At 39.4% G+C, this 21,855-nt stretch overlaps 1 protein-coding gene across 2 annotated transcripts; it reads right to left on the bottom strand.

Moving 5' to 3' along the window:
* Window positions 1-593: 593 nt before the first annotated feature.
* On the bottom strand, window positions 594-12,370 carry CLDN12 (claudin 12). Of its 2 annotated transcripts, XM_036247655.1 has the most exons (3): window positions 12,304-12,370; window positions 10,824-10,913; window positions 594-3,878 (listed from the first exon to the last, which is right to left on the bottom strand). In XM_036247655.1, exon 3 carries the CDS (start codon window positions 3,843-3,845, stop codon window positions 3,111-3,113), a length of 735 nt encoding a protein of 244 aa, XP_036103548.1. In that variant the 5' UTR covers window positions 3,846-3,878; window positions 10,824-10,913; window positions 12,304-12,370; the 3' UTR covers window positions 594-3,110. The 2 variants fall into 2 exon arrangements, with proteins under 2 accessions (XP_036103548.1, XP_036103549.1); XM_036247656.1 differs by lacking the exon at window positions 10,824-10,913.
* Window positions 12,371-21,855: the final 9,485 nt, after the last annotated feature.

Consider the following 21,855-nt stretch of genomic DNA (forward strand, 5'->3'; position numbering starts at 1 on the left):
CAGTCCGGGTCATTCAGGAGTCAACCAATCAATGTCTCTCTCTCTCATGTCACTCTCTCTCTCTCTCTCCCTCCTTCCCATTATATCTGAAAAAAAAAAATCAATGGAAAAATATTCTAAAAAAAATGGACAAAGGGTCTTGAAATAATAATACAATTATTATTCTGAAATAATAAATACAATTTTCCAATTCCTTTCCAACTGCTATTCTATATAGCTTTAAATGGGACTATGTCTTTTTTAAAAAATGTTTTTAATCCTCACCCAAGGATATGTTTTTTATTGATTTGAGAGAGAAATATTGACGTGAAAGAGAAATATTGATCAGTTACTTTCCGTACATGCCCCAGCCAGACTCAAACCCACAATCTAGGCATGTGCCCGACTGGGATCTGAACCCACAGCCTTTTGGTGTGCGGGACAATGTTCCAACCAACTGAGCCACCCAGCCAGGGCAGGGGCTGTGTCTTTTAAAATTTGCATATATTGGAAAAAACATTTCTGAAAGCAATTTACCTCAAAGCATAGAGGAAAATGAGGAGAGGAACAGAAACTTGTAAAAATACATCTTTTAATAACATCAGGAAGTACAGTGCAGTTTCCCGAGGCTTTCCACTGCAGCTCACAGCGAACGTGTCCTCTACCCAGCGAACATTTACAAGTGAAGTACACTTAGGGCTCTCCCCATGGCTGGGCAAACCAAAGCTGGCGCATCACACCACGTTCAAGGTGCTTTTCGAGCTGGCTTCTGCAAAAGGCCCTTAACGTTGATAGCTTGTAACAAAATAGATCCCCTGTCACAGGGAGAGCCTGATGAGCACTCGAAAATTACAAAAAAGAATCATAAATACTTGCTTTCCTTGGATGGCTTTGAGGAATAGCTACTGATGGCAAATCTGAAATATTAAAGACAAAAAGGGAAACAGCTGTTTCATTTGTCTAGTGACTCTATAATAAATACCGATTTAAGGCTACAGATTATGAAAAGAATCCGAAACATTCTTGTAGGAAAAGGTTAACACTTATATTTATGATCCCCTGGACTAAAAACAGTCTGATATATTAATGGTCGAGTCTACTTTTCTTTAACATTGTTTATACAAAGACCAGGGGATGGTGGACTTCTTGACACTTCTGGACAAAGTTAGTGAAGGGAATGAAATTAATTAGCAAAGAGGGAAATTAGTATTAATCTCAAAATTCTACCACCATTGTCTTGAAATGATCAAAACGCAGCTCGATCAGAGGCGAGTTCGAAGGAACAGACTGAAGGAAATCAGGAGCTATAACTAAAAGCCCATAGGCGTGCATGCGTTCTCCTGATGGCACGTAGAAATTACAGGCCTGGATTTATTTGCTATATACATAAACTAGTGTTGGAATTAGAAAGTATCGCTTACATCCACAGAAGTACTAGAATCATATTAGTATCATATTCAGATTTGCAAAGAGGCACAAGAATCTGTTTACCATGCAAACTAGCTGTTTGTGAAATGTTAAAACAGTTCAGTAATGGTTAATGGTTAATAGAACAAAATCCTTATGAACACAGTACTGATGTGTAGCAGAATACACCAATTAAGTAAGCAGCTCAAGTTCACAAGGGTAAAGACCCAATATCCCTGAATTTCTAAGCATTCATCTCAGTGTTAACATGGTTTCATCTAAACATTAGCCCATTTGAAGAGATTTTAAATACTCCTCCTTCTTCAATACATCACCATACTTTCAGAAGTGAAAAGTAAACATTTAATTTCTCTACTGCTTCCGCCCATTCTCATGAATCTTGTATAGTGTTATTACAGTGTCTAGGCTAAGATAGGCGCTCTAAAGGATCCAACGAATTGAAATGTCTAGGTTCCAGAATACTCCCGGCATTGTACAAGCTTGTCTACCAGAAAGCCACCTCTCTAGCTGCAGTATATTCCTGGATCAACAATTGAGGAGTTAAGACCAGCTACCAACAAAGTCCTACTGTTCCCTAATTGTCTGATAATATTTTGACCTTCTCTATCAAAATGTCTTAGAGAATGGGACAAGGTCTCATACTTTTCATGTATCCTCTCTCGCACCTACTGAAGTGTTGCGCAAAGACATATGCTCAAGGACGTACTTGATGAGGGGCAGGAACTGAGTCGGGAGTGAATGTGGTCATGGAGAAGCTATACCTTACTTTAACCATACTCAAAGGCAGTCATGAGAGTGAACTTCTGATGTTTGTCACTGAAGACAGATGCTTGTCCCCTGACACTGCCTAAAAGATAATAAACCACTTGGGCCTCTTTATTTTTTTTCTCTTAGTAACTAAGAGGTTATACATGGGTATTAGTACCACTTAGTGGCTGATATCTGTAAAAAATGTTTTCTGCCTCAGAGGAAGCACCAATCCATCTCATGGCACATTTTAACTACAAGAATATAATTTATAGAATCATTAACTCTTAAAATTGTTCAGTGTTATCCATACTAATAGATATTTTAAATGTTTGGCTTATTTTCTCTGATATCACTTAAAATGTATTTTATTTTTAAACTCTGGCATGAGGTAGAAGATAAGGAACTCACAAAAGAAAGGACTCTTCAAAACACTGAACTCTATCCAATGCAGTTAGCCCCAAGAGAGAACTAAGGGAAGTCACAGCCTTAGGCTGGTAGGCTGACTACTGTAAAGATATTAACTCCCCTTACCTGAAAAAATCTCTTATATCTGAAATTGCCCCCCCCCTTTTTTACTGGCTTAAGGTATTCAAGAAAAAGGACAATACACACTCTGAAATATTCATCAAGACCATATGCAGCAGCTTCTCCCAGCCATCACTTTTTACACTACCATGTTGCTCTAAATCACCTCAATTGAGACACAGGTCCTTTCCACTTGAATTACTGATCAGACATCACTGTGGAGGTTAAAAATCCCCGTAGCATAAGAAGATGAACGATTCACATTTAAAATAATGCACGTTTCATAAAGCTAGCAGCACTTCATTCTACCATACACATTTGGCTTCATAGACTGGTCAGAAACAAAGGAAAATGTACATTGGTCCAAGACAGCTCCTTGTAAAAGGGAAATGTGAGCCCAAAGGTTTTCTTTAACAACTCTTTCTCCATTAGTTGCTGTGTGAAACTACTGGAATGTCGATTTCAATGGCAGAGAGGCGGGAGCGTGCCGAGTAGGGCTGTGAGTAGGCATGCATACTGGGAGGATGGGAGTACAGTGGCTGCCAGAAGGGAGAAGGCAGAGATTTGCATGCACAATACCAAACAAACAGTAGAAGGGAAGTCATAAATAAGCCCCCCGCACTAGCGATTGTGACATACACTGCGTAGTCAAATGTAAAGACTGGCTCGAACTTCCTGTTCAGGTGGGTGTTGTAAAAGAAGACCCAGATGGACGGAGAGAGGCTCACGGTGCCTGCCAGGAAAAACAGCAGCCCGGCCACCAGGTGGCAGCCTGCACTGTTGACCAGGCACTTGGCCAGTTTGATGTTGGGCACGGAGGACCGGAAAGCCGTGTTACACATTCCGATCAGGCACAGCAGCAGGGCACCCATTGCGATCAGGATGCTGAGGGGCAGGGCAAACTGGAGGACCCGCAGGTCCAGCTGGTCAACTGACGAGTACCAAGTAGTGTCGTACATCAGGCAGTCGCTGCTCCCATCATAGCGGGCACACTTCACCCACAGGCCTGTGTAAACAGTCAGGTTCTTCTCGTTTCTGTTGAATGTGATCAGTCGTAATTTTCTCCAGTTGGGAAGCAGCGTCCCCGCAAAGAGGCCCGCTACCGAGGCGATTCCACACAGGAAGGAGAGGACTGTGGCCGCGTGGACATCCCGACAGCCCATGGCAGGCAGGCTTGCGCAGTACAGTCGGTCAGACTAGGGGTGACACACAAGAGCACAGAATCAGGAGGGGACAACAGGAGAGCAGAGTAGAAAAGGTGGTGCTGATTGGCAACATAACTAATGATGTCACTGAGAAGAGGAAATTCTGTCCTGGTAGTCTCCATATATACAATAAAAATGTTTAAAAATACATGTGCGTGAGACTTCAGAACACAGTTGAGCACACACTCGGTTACGGCTTACTGGGTCACTAGCAACTTTAGACATGAGTATTTTTCTTCACAGAGAATCAGAGGAACAACCAAAATAATTTCAAATTCTCTTAACATCACATCTGAAATTCTCGTGGTTGTCAATAATCATTCAACACACATATATTAAGTGCTTTCATGTGTCAGGCATTCAAATACATAGGGACAGGGCATTCAACAACCATCAACTACAAACACCACAAATTCAGCCTCAAATGCTCATGCAAACGTGAAATGAGACCCGCACACAGCAGAGGTGAAGGCGGCTCATAAACCACAAAGGTGCAGAGAAAGAAGCACCACAGCACAGCAGAGTGTTTGAGGGCAGATGCCCAGGTAGATGAGTTCTAATCTCTACCTCCTCACTTACTAGCTAAGTGATCTTGGGTCAGCTACAAACTTCTCTGTGCTTCATTTTTTTCTCATCTGTAAAATGTGAAAAATAACAGTGCCTACCCCACAGAACTGTTTTAAGTATTTAATGAATTAATATAATGTCAAGTGCTTAAAACATGTCTGGTGCATTGTAAGTGCAAGGCAAATGTTAATTACTTCTCAGTGACCAGCTCAATGCTTGATATACTGCAGCAGTTCAATAAATGGTAAAGGAGAAAAAGCAAATATCTCAGTTTTATACTAGGCACACCAGAAAATTACAAAATGCAAATGGACTCCTCTCCAAGGAGTTAGTCAAGTGAAAAGACAAGAAAAAGTTGCCTGAAATTATTCTGCTCAGCTACTTCCTGGCTATTACTGGTCATGTAAGATGAAAGCTAAGATTTCTAAAGTAATGATAACCTAGCTCTATTCGTGCTATTATAAGGAAAAGAATAGTAGCCAGGCCTTTCTCTCATCCCAAATTAAGGGGCTGTGTTTTTCTTCTGTATATGACAAACTATAAAAACTACTATCTTACTCAGCTTTATTTTTTTTCAAAAGTTTGAAACTCACTCTCCAAACATCACTCAAATATATTTTCTCTGCCTTCTATCATGCCCCCTAGGAGGCAACAGATCAGACTACTTTAATAAGGTAGCACGTTTACTTCTTTTAGTCAGATCATGGCAAGGTTGAGAATATTCTTACTTCTGGACACACTACAGGTTTAGAGAACCCATCATCCTTTGCAGAGTCAAAGATTGTCTACTGTGAAGATGGAGCAGCATTTCAGGAGTATAGGGGTCAGAAAGAAGAACATGACCAAAATGCTCCAAAACTGGGTTAGGACTTCACCGAATGTGTTCAATGGGAAGGCCCAATGTTCTTTAGAAAACAATGTATTTGTATATTTAATTTAATAATATAATTTAGGAATATTTTTGTAGCAGAAAATATAGGTGTGTGTACACACATACCTATACAAATATACGTGTACAATATAAAATCAGAGTTTAAGCACAAGTGACCATTTTATTAAAATTTTCAAGTTAAGCATAATTATTTCTAAGTTTCTCCATTAATATTTAACAAGTTTACTACTTGTTTATCACACTGCTTTCTGTCAATGTTGCCAGAAGTAGCAATTGTTTCAGAAAATGTTATGGATAAAAACAAAATAAAAAAATTTTAGTCCTTATTTTTTGTGTGCAAACTGGGGGAAAAAACTGTCCTGCTTAAATTTAGCAACCAACCACCTTGGTCCAGCAAGGAAAGTTCTAGTGCAGGTTTGAGAATATTTACACTGGAAAAGACGACTAATGAAACCGAGGGGCCTTATGACTTTGACTAAAATTAGGTTTAAACCCTACCTCTAGAAACCATCTCTCTCTCTCTCTCTCTCTCTCCACACACACACACCCCTCCCCCCACACCTAATCTTTTCCTCAGATAATTAGCAACCCCTGAGGCAGCAGAAGATAGTAGCCTGGAGCTGGCTAATGGTCACAGGGCCCTGACCTCTTGCAGGCTAAAGATAACATCTTGACTTAAGTTATGTTTCAGCTCCTGAGCCCTAATGTGAAATGAACCCCTGGCTACTTCCCAAGAACCAGATAAAAGGACACCAGAACAAACCTCAGAACTGCCCTCAAGACCTCAAGGAATGATTTATTACCTTTACTTTACTTCTGACCAATCAACCCCTAGCATGACCCAAACCTCCCAACCTATGGTGTCTTGTGATTTTGTCCTATATAATCTGTAACCTACATGCCATCGGGGAGCTTGAGCTTTTGAGCATTAAATTCCCATTCTCCTGGTGGTGCCATTCATAATGAAACAGCCAGTATTTCTCCACTACAATTCTTGGTGTCTAGTGTTTGGCTCTGCTAACACCAGGTGGACAAACTCTTTCTTTTCTGTTCGATAACCCTAATGATGTCAAGCTCCGGAATTCAGCTTCCTGTTAGCTTTTGCTTATTCACCTGTCTCCCCCACACACTGTAAGCAACTTGCAGTGCCTGGCACACAAATCATTCCAGGAATATTTGCATAAATGAGTAACAGGCCCTGTTCCAAGGCCACAGTACTCACAAAGGTAGGCTACTGTCAACGTAGAGTTGAACAAGGTGCCATTGCTAAGCAGTCATTCATTCAATAGGTATTTACTGAGTGTCTAGCACATGCAAAACATTGTTAGGCCCTGGAAGAACACAGAGGCCACTAAGATCTGGACCTTGCCCCAATATGTTAACAGTCAGACTGAGGGAAAGAATATGCTGTTTGATATGAACTCAAAATACTGATAGTGAATCAGTTGTATGATTACCACATATCAAGCGATTATTGTTCAGTATTAAGCAAAGTGAACCAATAAGGTACCTGTTTATAAAAATGTATTATCCAGGGTTAGAAAAAGACTGAACAATAAAGACAATGATAATTTGATCAAAGTTGCGAAGACTGCCCTGGTTCGGCTCAGTGGTTAGAGCATCGACCCATGAACCAAAGGGTCTCAGGTTCAATTCCCGGTCCAAGGGCACATACCTGGGTTGCAGATTCAATCTTCGGCCCTGGTTGGGGTCATGCGGGGGGCAACCAATTGATGTGTCTCTCTCCATCAATGTTTCTCTCTCTCCCTCCCTCCCTCTCTCCCTTCCACTCTAACTTAGGAAGGAAAAAAAAAATCAATGAAAGAATATCCTCAGGTGAGGACTAATAAAAAAATAAATAGAAAGTTGTGAAGACATAAGAAAAAGGATCCCTCTGTTTCTTTCAAAGCTTCAGCACTCCTTCAGACAACCTACTCATGGTCCTAACTCTCACACTTCCTTCTCGCTTTCAGAGGCAGGGTTCAGACACTTGGAGTATCAGTGTCAGTGGGAGTTCTCCAAACTGCCCTGCACCACTGGTTCCTACAATGCAAATGAATGAGAAACAAGATCAGGATGAACGACTTTATGATTAATAAATACATTCCTGTATTTCTTAGTCTACAGACTATTCAATGACACTGATAAACAGAGATGGGTCGATATCTTTTTCAGTATAAAATGTGTTCAAATTTATCCTGCATCAAATCAATACACGCGATATAACAGTCCCCTGAACTTGCTTTCACTGAAGCATTCTTAGCTCAGATCACAGAGATTACCTAAAAGTCTCATTTACAAAGGCAACAGGAATTCAGCAATTCTTTTCAGATGGAAAATACTATTAACCTCAATTCTTTAGCTAAATTTCAACCCCAGTGCTAGAATTAATGTCCTTGCTCTTTGTACCTATCTTTGGCTACTTTACTTATTATGCTGTTCTTAACTCCATATATGCATGATTGATAAGTCATACAACCCACTAGAGAGATGAAGTAACATTTATAGGAATAGGTGGGAAAAGGAATATGTTTAGTGATTTAAAACTGAAAGATAATGCTGACTCTCAGGTTAAGATTTCTTTGTATTGAGATGGTAAAAAGACCTGCACTCTTGTGCTGTGCACCAACTTATTCTGAATCAAGAATGTTTTTCTTTCAAATGCAAATCGAATCATTTCACTACATTTCTTACCATGCAGTGACTACCTATTCCCCTCAGAATAAAGTTTTTCAAGTTTCCCACCATCTGGTTCCTGCCAAATTCTCCATCTCTCTGTCACTCTCGCACCTTACACACTAGAGCCTATGTAGCTTTTTTCACTTCCAAATCTTTCTTTTTAATTTAGCTAAGGTCTTTTCTTCATGTTATTCTTCCTCCTAGAACTTTCTTAATCCATCCTATCCTTTGCTTAGCGAAGACTAATTCATCTTTCTAGTTTCCTGGCCCTGACCATGCCCTCCCTCCTCCCTTCTCTAATCTTCCCCTATCCCTGGTTAGATGCTCTGGTAGCACCTCTGTAGTTTTTCTGGTAGCAGCACTGTGCTTATTAATTCCTTGTTAAGTATTTATCTTTCCCACCAGACTGTGAACTCCAGGAGGACAGAGAGCCTTCTGTTTTACTCACTGTGTCTGTCCAACATTGGCACATAGAAGGCACTCAAATATTGTTAAGTGAATAAACAAGCAAACAAATGAAAGGTCCATATGAGTATAGTTAGGATACAGAAAGTTATAAATGTGCTCTATTAACAACAGTCCCATTCATTCATATCCTGTGTTCCAAGCCTCCAAGCTGCTTCAGACTGTACCCTGCTTTCCTCTCTTTATTGGCAAAGTCTCTCCCATTTTCGTAAAACAAAAGTTCATTTTCTTCCCCTAGAAAATTCCTAAGAAAAATGCGGCGATTTCCAGGTATTTACATATAAACTATGATTCCAGAAATACCTAAGTTTGGCATTACTGATTAAGTTACACACTGGTTAGGGAGTCAATCAATTATGACTGTGCTGTTGTTTATGTTTTCAACTTAATAAGTATGTTACACACTGGTTATACCCTCTTCATTAAGAGTGGTTAATATATCAAATCAATGTTTATCAACGCTAAGTAATTTATTAAATTTGTATTTTTTTGTGTGTGTTAATCCTCACTCTATATTTTTCCATTAATTTTTAGAGAGAGTGGAAGGCAAGGAGGGAGGGAAAGAAACATCAATGTGAGAAACACATTGCTTGGTTGCCTCCTGCACGACCCAGACCAGGGCCAGGGATGGAACCTGCAACCCAGGTACCAGCCCTTGACTGGGAATTGAACCTATGACCCCTTAGTCTGCAGGCTGACGCTCCAACTGCTGAGCCAAATTGGCCAGGACTATTACATTTGTATTTATATTTTCTTTTTAAAATAGCAATGGGAAAAAAACAAACATCTTTTTGCCATATGAAAACCCCTTACTAGGGATTGTGGAAAATATGCAAAGCTAAGAACACCTTTTAACAAAACTGAGAAGCATTCATGAACACTAGCTGGGAAACAGCCTTGAGCTGGGTTATATATATATATATATGATTGTGTGGGCTTGTTGCTTCCATTTGAGAGGCAACTTGGCATTGTAGCCTAGGGGATCAAAGACCCAAATGTTATTCAAAAGGTACCATTTACAAACTGGACAAGATATCTGTGCCCTCTGAACCTTAAATATTCATCTGTAAAATGTCCCCCAAGGTAATTTAAAATCATGAATGGTAAAGTCCTCTGTAAAACAGAATATGGTCAGCAATTTAAGTTTGTAATGATGATTAGTAGGATTACATACTTCATTTAGCTAGAAACATAATCTTCTTCTGAATTATCAGCAAACAACCACAGATTATTTTAGCCATATAACAATAATGCCAGAGCATTCTCTTTGGAGTAGTTACTGACCAAATCAAATAAGGATTGTTTCGAAGAATATATGTACCCCCATGTTCATAGCAGCACTATTTACAATAGCTAAGATCTGGAAACAGCCCAAGTGTCCACCAGTAGACGAATGGATCAAAAAGCTGTGGTACATATACACAATGGAATACTATGCAGCGGTAAGAAAGAAAGATCTCTTATCCTTTGAGACGACATGGAGGGACCTGGAAAGTATTATCCTAAGTGAAAGAAGCCAAGCAGAAAAAGACAAATACCACATGATCTCACTTATATACGGAATATAATGAACATAACAGTCTGAGGAATACAGTAGACCCAGACACATGGAAGTAGGGCACAGACTGAAATCCCTCAGAAGAGGGGATGGGGGGTGGGGGGGTGGGAAGAGATAAACCACAGAACTTATATGCATGTATGCATGACCAATGGACATGGACAACTAAGCTAGGGACAGGGTGGAGGGGGGGTGGGGTGGGGGGTGCCAATGGGGTAAAAAGGTAAAATATCTGTAACAAAAAAATAAACAAATAAATAAATTCAAAAAAAAAAAAAAATGTCCATCAAATAAGGATTGTTTCCAAACAGCTACTTCACATCTGTCATTTGGCTATCTGTTCCACAATGCCTTTTAGAGAAGTAGATGACTAAAATTTGGTACCCAATTAAAGGTTATCAAAGATATCTCAAATAAAAATATTTTCAAAAGGATATTTGTTCTGTGGTTTTGAATAGAGTTCAAAGCAGTATGGAGCTGGAATAGTGGCTAAGAGCTGTAGAAATTCACAGACCCATAACTATGTATTTTTTCAGGGATAATCCTAAGGAACGGCTATATGAGAACACATGTAACAGCAGCTACATTAATTCCTGATGCTATAGTTGCAGTCCCTCTACCTGTAATGTGGGTTTTCTTAGAAACTTGTAGTTCTTCAATCATTGCATTCACAAGGGAGGTCTGTCCTACAACTTTTTTATTGAATAAGAGAAAAATCTGTCATCTGACATATGGTAGCAAAAAGAAGAGAAATATAATCAAAGGATCTACTTACTCTTTGAGGTGCTTGATAGTTCTAAAACAACTTTAATCAACTTAGAAGAAATATCTGCACATCTGAACAAAGAGTAGAATTGATCTGGGCCTAAGGAAATAGGGAAAATGCCCCAAATTAATACAATACTTCCTTAAAACTCATTTTGGACTCACACGGAATTAGGATAAATAATTAGCAATCATCTAAAACCAATGAAATGTTATATTAAAAAAGGTGGGCGGTAAGCTTTTTTTTAAAAGGCAGTTTACTCTTAAATTCACACATCATATGTAAATACAAAAGAAAAATGAACTCATTTTATGATTTGAGAAGATAGGAGAAATAAGGGGAAAAGTCACTTTACTGTCATGGCAATAAAACTATTAACATTTGATGAAATTTTAGATCATTTTTATAACTACAATGAAAGAATAAAGAGGGCTGAGGAAACACTGTGCAGTTAGTTGTCTGGGAAGTAAAAAATTCATTATGTTTCCTGTATGCTTTTTAAATGGATGCTGATGACAAAACTTAGCAAAGTTGATCTGCATTGTGCATCCTAACATCTGCAACTAGCATGCTTTTTTGAGTTTAAGTTCCACCAAATGGCTCAACCTGCCATTTCAATATGTTTCCATATCTTTTCTAAGCACCAGCAATGTCCTCTTCAAATACTATTGATCTCGGTAGGCAAGCTGCCAATGAAAACTTGTAAACGCCTGCTACCTTCCTGAATCACGGCGTTTGTCACCATCGCTATTATGCTCGCGACACGGATTACCATCCCACGCAGTCTGCACAGAAGAGATTTCAATCACACCATTTTTATTTTCTAAATGTGTGTTTCTTGCGTTGGTATCGAGCATAACTGCTCACTCCAAAGTTAAGGGAGATCATTTCACAATTCAAAACACAGCCTAGGATCCCTGATTACAGTTATTTTAAGTGCGGTCACTACGTCTGGCCTGGAACAGAACTAGGCTTCAGAGGAAAGCAAAGCAAGCTCCCAGGGCAATCCGCACCCCACCCCCTCCCTCCGAGCGGCGCCCTTAGGGGCACCGGAGCTGGCAGAAAGAAAAGGGGGGAGGGGGGACTCTCTTGGAGCCAGTGGGGAGCCCGCCACAGTGGCTGTGACGCTCTCAGAACAAGCCCATCCCTGCGACAGTGAGCGGGTCTGAACCGCGAGCAGGTCATCATTACACAAGCACCCGCAGCTGGAGATTCGAAAATAGCACCTTGCAGCGGCACAGAGCACCCCCGCGGGCCACGCCGCAAGCCCCCGGCTGCTCCCGCAAGGCACTCCGCCCTCTCCATTCCCCGGGTACCAAACACACTTCCCGAGCGTTACCAACACTTCCCACTCAAGGTGCGTGCCCACAGACGTGGTCGGCATTTTCCAGTGTCCCTGACTCCCTTCGAGTTACCACATGTTTTATACAAAATCCTCAGCTACTTATGCAGAAGACCCAGAAATCGGAATGTTCTTCCCTACACCTACCTGTCTTTCACACCAGGGTAGTTCGCTCGCCCACACCGAACAGCCTCTCGATGAATCTCCCTCTCAGGGTCCCAGGAAGTGCGTTCCCGGCGAGCCGCCCCGGAGACTTCTGGGAGCCTGCTCCGGTTCTCCCGAGGCTCCACACAGGAATGCCCTGGGAGACTACAATTCCCAGAACCCACTGGGCCGCCGGCCGCGACATCCTGCGGCCGCCTCTCCCGCCTTTCCCCTGCCTACTCTCTACCCCTCGCACCTTCAGTTCCGTCCAGATTTGGGCAATCAGTCTTAAAAAAAAAAAAAAATTCAACGAAAAAACCTGAAGATAGGTTTGAGTTGGGTACCAACGTAAATATTTCAATTAAATGTGATTTATCTGTAATGTTTATTAGCAAAAAAATCTTTAAATACTTTTCCCCCCTCAAAGTACTTAGCAAGGCAGGAAGTGGAAAAGAGCTATAATTTATTTCGAAAATGTTCAGAGTTACAGAGAATTTGAATACTACGACGAACACTCATGTACCTACCTTCTATAGCCACCAATTATCAACATTTGCCACATTATCTTATTCCCATTTATTATGTGTGTAATCTTTTGAAAGCAGTAGGCATCATGACACTTCAGCGTCCTTTAAAACTTTTAAACATATATTTAACTGCCTAGGTTTATATGGGACTCCACTACATATTAGTTGGGTGGCCTTAGGCAACTTCCTTGTCTCTGTCTGAGGTTATCTGTAAAATAAGGATAAGATCACCAACATCATAGGGTTTTCTTGAAAATTAAGAGTTAATATAGGCAAAGTACCAAGCACATAACTAGCTATAGAACTAACTTTACTCTCCCGCACAATTTCAACTGTCCTTTCCCGTTTTATTATGGTTTCTTCTAAATGTGAAGTCCTGTTTTAGTCAATAGAATATAAAGAATTTAGAAGGCTTATATGAGACTGATCTGATTTTTTTTTTTAAATAAAAGATGATGAAGTATTGATGCCCACTACTTTCAAATGATGCCTACACACACAAATGGAGATAAAGTAAATGTGGCAAATGTTGATAAACGTTGAATCTAGAGAGATTAAGTATATGAGTGTTTATTGTACTATTCTAATTCTCTGTACCTTTGAAATTTTTTCAAAAGAAAAAGTTTGAGAAAAAGTATCATAGCTTTAAACAAAAGTAAAGGATAGCATCTATCTACCTGTCCCACCTTGCCCCTGTATGACCTGGGGCAAGTTAAGTAAACTCTTTGTGCCTCAGGATCTCATTTGTATCTACATCAAAACATAATAGTGGGGCCATGGCTGGTTTGGCTCAATTGGTCGGGCGTCATCCCCTGCACCCAAAAGGTGACGGTTTAATTCCTGGACGGGGCACATACCTGGGTTGTGTGCTCAATCCCTGGTAGGGGGTGTGCAGGAGGTAGCCAATTGATGTTTTGCTCTCACATCGATGTTTCTCTGTCTTTCCTCCTCTCCTTTCCTCTCTATCTAAAAATCAATTAAAAAAATAATGGTGAGGATTAAACAAATTACTACACATAGAGAAGTTTACAACAGTGTCTGACACAGTAAGGACTGTATGTGTTTGCTATTACTATTTTCCATTTTGTATTGCTCTGATAACAATTGGACCATTTGTTAGTGATGGAAAAGGGGGGAAAAACTACTGTCGGTCCACTGCTAACACCTTCTCATCTTCCATATTGCTTCTAAGGCCAGAAGCAATCCAATGACAAAGCCAGACCTAGAAATGTAATAATGAGAAAGGAAAATAGCATTGGGTGGTAAAAGGATCTGGGCACACACAGGCTCTGGGCTGCAGGCCAGCTCTACCAATAGTAGATGGATAATGGCAATGTGACACAGTATAACTCACTTCTTTGCTCTGAACTCTAGTTCTCTTATCTATAAAACTGAATTGAGTCAAATAGCTGTGTACAAAATCATTTTATAATGCATTTCCCAATCACTGATGAACACTACCTGGTTAGCAGATTTTATCTGGGATGTATAGGAAATTAACTATAATTTTAAAAATAATAGCTCGATAATGATGGTGGGAAAATCCTATTTCTAGACTTACTGATAAAGTTCAGGTCTATGGTTGGCCTGCATTCAATATAGCAAAGACATAACAAAATACTTAAATATCCTAGGGGGACTAGATTAACTAGAATACTAAAATATCATTCTCAAGAGTACTTTAGGTAAGACTTCAGATAGCAATTAACAATCTCGGCTTTCCAGTTTTTCTCAACAGAGATTCTTTAAGGAGTGAGGCACAAAAAATTCACTGCACTATCTCATCACCAAAATTAAACAAATATTCCCACTTGATTACCATATTAATTTCTTATTGCTGCTGTAACAAATTACCACAAACTCAATGATTTAAAACACCACAAATTCATTACCCTACCTTTCTGGAGGTCTGAAATCTGACATGGGTCTCACCGGGCTAAAATCAAGGAGTCAGCAGGGCTGCATTTTTTCCTGGAGGCTCCATGGGAGGTTCAGTTTCCTTGCCTTCTCCAGCTTCCTGAGGATACCTGCTTCCTTGGCTTGTGGCCCCCTCCCATCTTCAAACCCTGCAACAGCTGGTCGAGTCTTTCAACATCATTCTGATATTCTTCTGCCTCCCTCTTCTGTCTTTTAAGAATCCTTGTGATTACATTTGACCTATCCAAACCACCCAGGATAATGTATCTATTTTATGGCCATCTAACTAGCAACCTTAATCCCCCCAGACATACACAGAACATATTCACAGATTCTGGAGATGAGGATGAGGAAGGCTTAGGACACCATTAGTCTGCCTTCCACAGTCACTAACCTCTTTCTGGTTGAATCCACAAGCCTCTCTTTGGTCCTAATTCTCTTCCACCGTCTCCGGATCCACATTGCACAATTCTAAATGCCTGATTCCCCCCTAAACTCTTCTGTCTTGGATGTGAAAACACCAACATTTCCACTTCTCTTCAAATGTATCTGATTAGTTCCCTGTCCACCTGCTGCTTTCGTTTTCCTCTCCCCACTCCCCAGTAATCAAAAGGCTTTGTCCTGGGTCCTATCAATAAAATACTTCCTCAGAAGGCAACCTCTTTTTTATCTCCCCAAATCCATATCTCTGGCCAAGACTTTCCATAACGTTAGTACTACTTCTAATTACCAGCTCATGTGGTTAACTGCTATTCAATTTCAGCATTTTCCAAATACAGATTAATAATTGTACCCCTTATGTCTTCCATTATTCCTTATCTTGTCAGGGTTTCTTATGTTCTTCTCGATTGTCTTATTTCTTACCTTCTTTTATATTTTTTTCATACTTTTTATTCAAATTAGAAACCACATTCTCTGCCTTCTTCCTTTGAAATAGCCACTTGCCACTTATTCACTGGGTTACTGGTTCAAAGTTCATTTGCCCAACACTCTGAAAGGCCAAAACTCAAAATGTCAGAATTTGGAGTAAGGAAAAGTTTATTGATCAAGAAGGTGCCAGCCAAAATGATGGGAGCACTAGCAGTTTCTCAAATTTATCTTTAAAAAAGTGGAGTTCTGGCTTCTTTTATGTCGAGGGAAGAGAAAATGGGAGGTGCTGTTTTTGTAAAAACTCACACCCCAAACTGAATTCCTCTAGTGAATAGCATGTCAAAAGCAGGAGCTATTAGCCTAAAGATCATGGGACCAATGAAAACTTGAAAAAAATGGAGCCTGAGAGACCTAGCATTTCATTGTTACAGATACAAAAAATTGACCTCTCCACATTAAGGCACCTGCAACAATTTCCTTACATATATTAATGCCTATTTTAAAATAATACATTTATTACGTACCTGCATCACATTGAATATTTATTATGTGCCAAGCACTTTTTCGTGGACTACCTAATATAATCACAATAACCCTATATTAAGGACAAAGAAATTGAGATGCAGAGAGGTTAAATAATTTTCCCATAAGTAGTAAGTGGTAGACCTTCCTAAAAGGTTGCTATCACCATTTAGAACTGTGCAGACTCAGAACGGTCTCCTTTATTTTGGACTTCTGCCCTAATACATTACTTACCCTAAATGCTCATTGATGCTATTCCTGAACTTGGAATGGCCTATGTCAACATAAGAAACATCAAAATCTGTAGAGAATTTTTATGACTTTATTTGAACCAAACTGACAATTGCTGGGAAGCAAAATCTCAACAGATTGAGAAAATGCTCCAGAAAATAGCAGTTTTACCACTTATCAAAGACAAAGAAGACATGAGGAGTTACATAAAATCCACTGGTGATAGGTTAGGGAGGTGGGAGAAAGCACAGTGGCGAAACCTCTGAGATGGGATAAAAAGTAAAACAGAAAGATACTGCTTTTACATAGGTGGGTATAGGAGAGTTAACAGTTGACGTTTACAACATGGAGATGGCATATGGGAGAACAAGATAACAGTGAAGGATTCTGTGGTGTCCAGTTCTGGTGAGAGGTTGTGCCCTGAGAGGTCCGGCAAAAGGGGGATTACTCTGACCTCCACAGGTATGTTATGGTAGATGCAAAAAGACAATAGACAGGCTTGGTCGAGGAAGATGCTGACCTAGGACATGACTGTCTGCCAAGACTCGCTTTCAATTAAAATGTTTTCATTTCAGACCATGCTATGTGGTTACTTTAGGCCTCTGACTTCCTAAGGTACAGTACCTGAGCCTGTCAGGTTTAGTACATGGCCCTTTTTTTGTCCACAGATATATTTCACCATCGTATTTCCAAGTCTTTAACTGAAATTCAACAAATATGGATTAATAATTTTAAAAAAAACTCCCCATAAACTGTATTTTAGAGGAGACTGTAAAAAAATAAGATATAACATCATCTACTGATTGTGAACTTGGGAAGTGTAGAGAGAAAAGCAAGAAAGTGTCGTGGGTTAAATGTGTCCCTCAAAAATTCATGTTGAAGTCCTAACTCCCTCGATAACTTATCTTAGGATGTAAACTTATTTGGAGATAGGGTCTTTTCAGAGGTAATCAAGTTAAAAAGAGGTCATTGAGGGTGAGCCTTAATCCATAATTGGTTCCCTTATAAAAGGGGGAACCACACACAGAGAGAACGCAGCCATGTGAAGACAAAGGCAGAAATTGGGATGATGCTTCTAAAAGCCAAGGAACTGCAAAGACTGCCAGCAAACCGCTAGCAGCTAGGCCAGTTTGGCTCAGCGGTTGGAGAGTTGGCCTATGGATTGAAGAGTCTCGGGTTCGATTCCCAGTCAAGGGCCTGTAACTTGGTTTCAGCTTTGACCCCTGGCCCCAGGTGAGGTTGTGCAGGAGGCAACCAATTGATGTGTCTCTCTCACATCAATGTTTCTCTCTCTCTCCCTCCCACTCTAAGTGAAAAAAAAAATCAATAGAAAAATATTGAGGATTAAAAAAAACATACAAATTTCCAGTTTTAAAGTCCTGGGCACAGCAGGGTAACTATAGTTAGTAATATTGTATTGCACATTTGAAAGTTGCTCAGAGTGATTTAAAAGTCCTCATCACAAGAAAAAAAATTTTTTTTTAATTATGTGTGGTGACAGATGTTAGATTTATTGTGATTTCACAATGTACACAAATAATGAATCGTTATGATGTACATCTGAACCTAATGACATTAAATGCAATTACACCTTAATTTAAAAAACTGTTAAATTTGTGTTTACCATTAAATGGGTAGAATGACAGCACATTTCAAGTCTTCTTTAATAAAGTTACTAGTGAAGAGGGCAGGGAAGGCAATTGTACCAAAGAGTTACCTTATGTAGGATAATTGAAGGCGTTTGCCTGGAATTGCATTCAGGTGTTTTAAATTATTGTCTTTTTTTTCCCCCAAGTATGGTTTTTTTGTATGTTCTTATTCCCTTTGCTGTACTTTACATCCCTGTGACTATTCTGTGACTACCAATCTGCACCCCTCAATCCCTTCACCTTTTTCACCCAGTGCCCCAACCCACCTCCTCTCTGGCAACCATCAATTTGTTCTCTGTATCTCTAAGTCTGTTTCAATTTTGTTTGTTGGCTTATATTGTTCTTTAGATTCCACACAGTGAAATCATATGGTATTTTCCTTTCTCTGACTGACTTATTTCACTGAAGTCCATGCATGCTGTCACAAATAGTTACTCCCTCCTCCCACCACTATTTTTAACTGTATTTATTATTTAGTTAGTTAATCCTCACTTGAAAATATTTTTTCCATTGACTTGTTTATTTTTGGAGAGAGAATAGAGGGAAGAGAGAGAGGGAGGAAGAGAGGCAGAGAAAAAGAGAGAGACATCAATGTGACAGAGACATATTGATTGGTTGCCTCCTGCACATGCCCCATCCAGGCTGGGGCCAATACTCTAACCACTGAACACACTGACCAGGGCTTAACCCAGTTTTCAAAGAGAAACTTGGGTATTAAACTTTTGATAAATATGTCAAAAATTTGACATTAATGGTTTTGTAAAGCAAGTGACTTTTTTTTGGTTTGTATTTTTATTTTATTCTCACCCGAGGACATTTTTCCATATTTTGTTCAGATAGAGTGGGAGGGAGAAAGAGGAAGAGAGAGGAAACATCGACGCAAAGGGACACATCGAGTGGCTGCCACCTGCACGACCCAACCAGGGCTGGGGACAAACTGCAACTGAGGTACATGCCCTTAGCGGGAACCGAACCCGGGTCTCTCTGGACTGCAGGTCGACGCTCTAACCACTGAGCCAAACCGGCCAGAGGTGGTTTGTATTTTTATAGGAAAGGCCACGTGTGCTCTTTGTACTATTCTTACAATTTGTCTTGATTATGGAAAAATTTGTTTTTGAAACTGAGGCTCAATTATTATATAGTATTCTTATTTCCCTCCCATTAGGGTTTGGTTGACCAGGGGCTTTTATTTACTCTCATTTAATCATGTTTCAAATCTATCCAAAGCCAAAACCTTTTACTCAGTGTCAGCTCTTGATTTAAAATATTTTCAGTCTCCCTCAATCTGTAGCAAACAATATACAAACTAAACTGAAGGTATATTTTAGCTTTATAATCCTGTTCCTTGACTTAATATAAGAAAATTACAACATGGTCTTCTTAAAGCCTTTTATATATAGTACCAATAATAATGCTTGGTAGCAAATAAGAAAATGAAGGTGCTGGTCAGAAGATATTGGCAATTTCAAAATATACTGAAATATGTGCCATGAACAAAAAAGCTTTTGTCCTTCACTTTTAACTTTCAATGTACTCAGATTTTATAAAAATAAACTACCTTGTCATATATTCCTTCAAAATTAGTTGTAATATAAACTGTATATCCTGTTCTTCAAATTCCAAGTATTTCAAAGGACATGACTCAGGTAATAGCAATGCTTCACATAGCTTGGGATCTGGGCATCCCAACAGACTTAATATCTACTATGGACACATTAATAATATATACAAAGGTGATTACTTCCTCTGAAGTCTTTCAAGTACCCAACAACTATTAAGTGACAGTCATATAATGAGAAACAGAAAAAAAAAAGCAAAACTAGAACTGCCTACAATTAAAGGTAGGTTGTGATCAGAAATGGTAGTTGAGCCCTGGCCAGTTTGGCTCACCGGTTAGAGCATCGGCCTGCAGTCCAGAGAGACCCGGGTTCAGTTTCTGCTAAGGGCACATACCTTGGTTGCAGTTTGTCCCTGGCCCCAGCTGGGGTCGTGTGGGTGGCAGCCACTCGATGTGTCCCTTTCATGTCGATGTTTCTCTCTCTCTCCCCCCCCCCCCACTTTATCTGAACAAAAATGGAAAAATGTCCTCAAGTGAGGATGAAAAAAAAAAAAAAAAGAAAAGAAATGGTAGTTGAAATTGTCCTTGGCTTTTTCATCCTGATAGCCAGCTAAGGCAATAACCCTGCCCATTACTCCTGAACTATCCACAGGGAAATACTAGAACTTTCTAACATACATACTTTTTTTTTCTTTTTTCTCTCCTTTACTCATTTCTTCACCTATTTGATTTTTTTTCCTTCAGCTGGCTTGCAACACCCACTCAAAGCTAAAAAAATTCCTCAGATACTTTTCATCTACTCACCAAGCTCCAATCACAAAAGAGAAAACAAAATGCTTCTATGAAATACCTCTTTAAGGGGGAAAACAATAAATGTATATTTGTCCTTATTGTTTAACTTTGCAGTAAAAATTATAGCATGTTCTGTCAACATTTGTCAACTTCGAGGATCTATTTTTATTTTAAAAAATTTTTTTAAATTGATTTTAGAGAGAGATAAAGGGAGAGGGAGTGAGAGATAAACATTGATGAGAGAGAATATCGACTGGCCACTTCCTGCATGCCCCTCACAACCTGGGCACGTGCCCTGACCGGGAATCAAACCGGTGACCTCTTGGTGCATGGGTCGATGCTCAACCAGTGAGCCATACCAGCTGGGCCCAACTCTGAGTATCTAAATGGCTTAATTATCAAGGTATAAACTTTTGTAAGGCAAATAAATGCTTTTCAAAAATTATAAAATATTTTAGACTCTCAAAAAGGTTTTTAAAAAACCCCAAACACTCATATACCCACCACCCAATTTCAAATTAATAAATGAGCAGGAGGCAACACAGTGTAGTGTTTAAAGAGATGATATATGAGAAACATTCAGCAGTGCCAGCATGTAAACATTGCCATGTTAGAATATGATTACCAGCACAAATCATGTATTCAAACATTTTTTAAAATGTGTTTCACTTGTCTATTCCACAAGGAGAGACAGATTCAAACTAAATCTAAGATACTTTTAAGAACTTAAAAATATCCACTAAATTCACTTCAGTTTGGTCTTCAAACAAAATGTTGCCCTATTTTTTAAATAAAGTGTCTTTTGTGTAAAGTTTGAAATGTGTATTATTGCTAATTTTCATTTCACTTTTAAGCTACATTTTGTAAGTCCACTTATGCTGTTGCTCTGAAAAATTATTTTTAATGTACCTTAAAGATTAAAAATTTCTAGATGGATCTTACCTTTGTTACCTTTGATTTTTTTCACCTTAATTCTGCAATCCCTGTGAAACTGCTTGGAAAATACTCTGTGTGTTTATGTTAATTTTTGGCAAGAAAAAAATCTAAAGATTTCATTAACTTTTTGACAAAGCTAATAACATACAATTCGTTTTAATCCTCAATACACAATTACTATCTTTCGCCACAGCAGAGAATAATATTATGGTGTCAGAGCTTCAGAAATTCACCTGATACAACTGTCCTCCCATTGCTACTTGTTTATAGTTAGGAAGTAACAGAATTTAAAAAAGAAAAAGAAAAAATGACCCTGAAGTCATAAATTTAAAAAACATACCCAATATAAAACATAATCACTATAATCAGTACAGATGTTCAAATTCCAAATACTCTCTTCACTTTTACTTCTTTGTTATAAAGTGAATCCAAGCTATTCTATTCCCTGCAGTTTCTGCTATCAAACGGCTGATCCATGAGGGCAGTAGGTCCTGTTCTCTTCAACACCGTACATGCAACGCCCTGCACAGTGCCTGGTACAGGGGATATCAGT

The sequence above is a fragment of the Molossus molossus genome, unplaced genomic scaffold, assembly GCF_014108415.1.
Source record: "Molossus molossus isolate mMolMol1 unplaced genomic scaffold, mMolMol1.p scaffold_m16_p_7, whole genome shotgun sequence".
In the NCBI taxonomy this organism is placed as follows: Eukaryota; Metazoa; Chordata; class Mammalia; order Chiroptera; family Molossidae; genus Molossus; species Molossus molossus.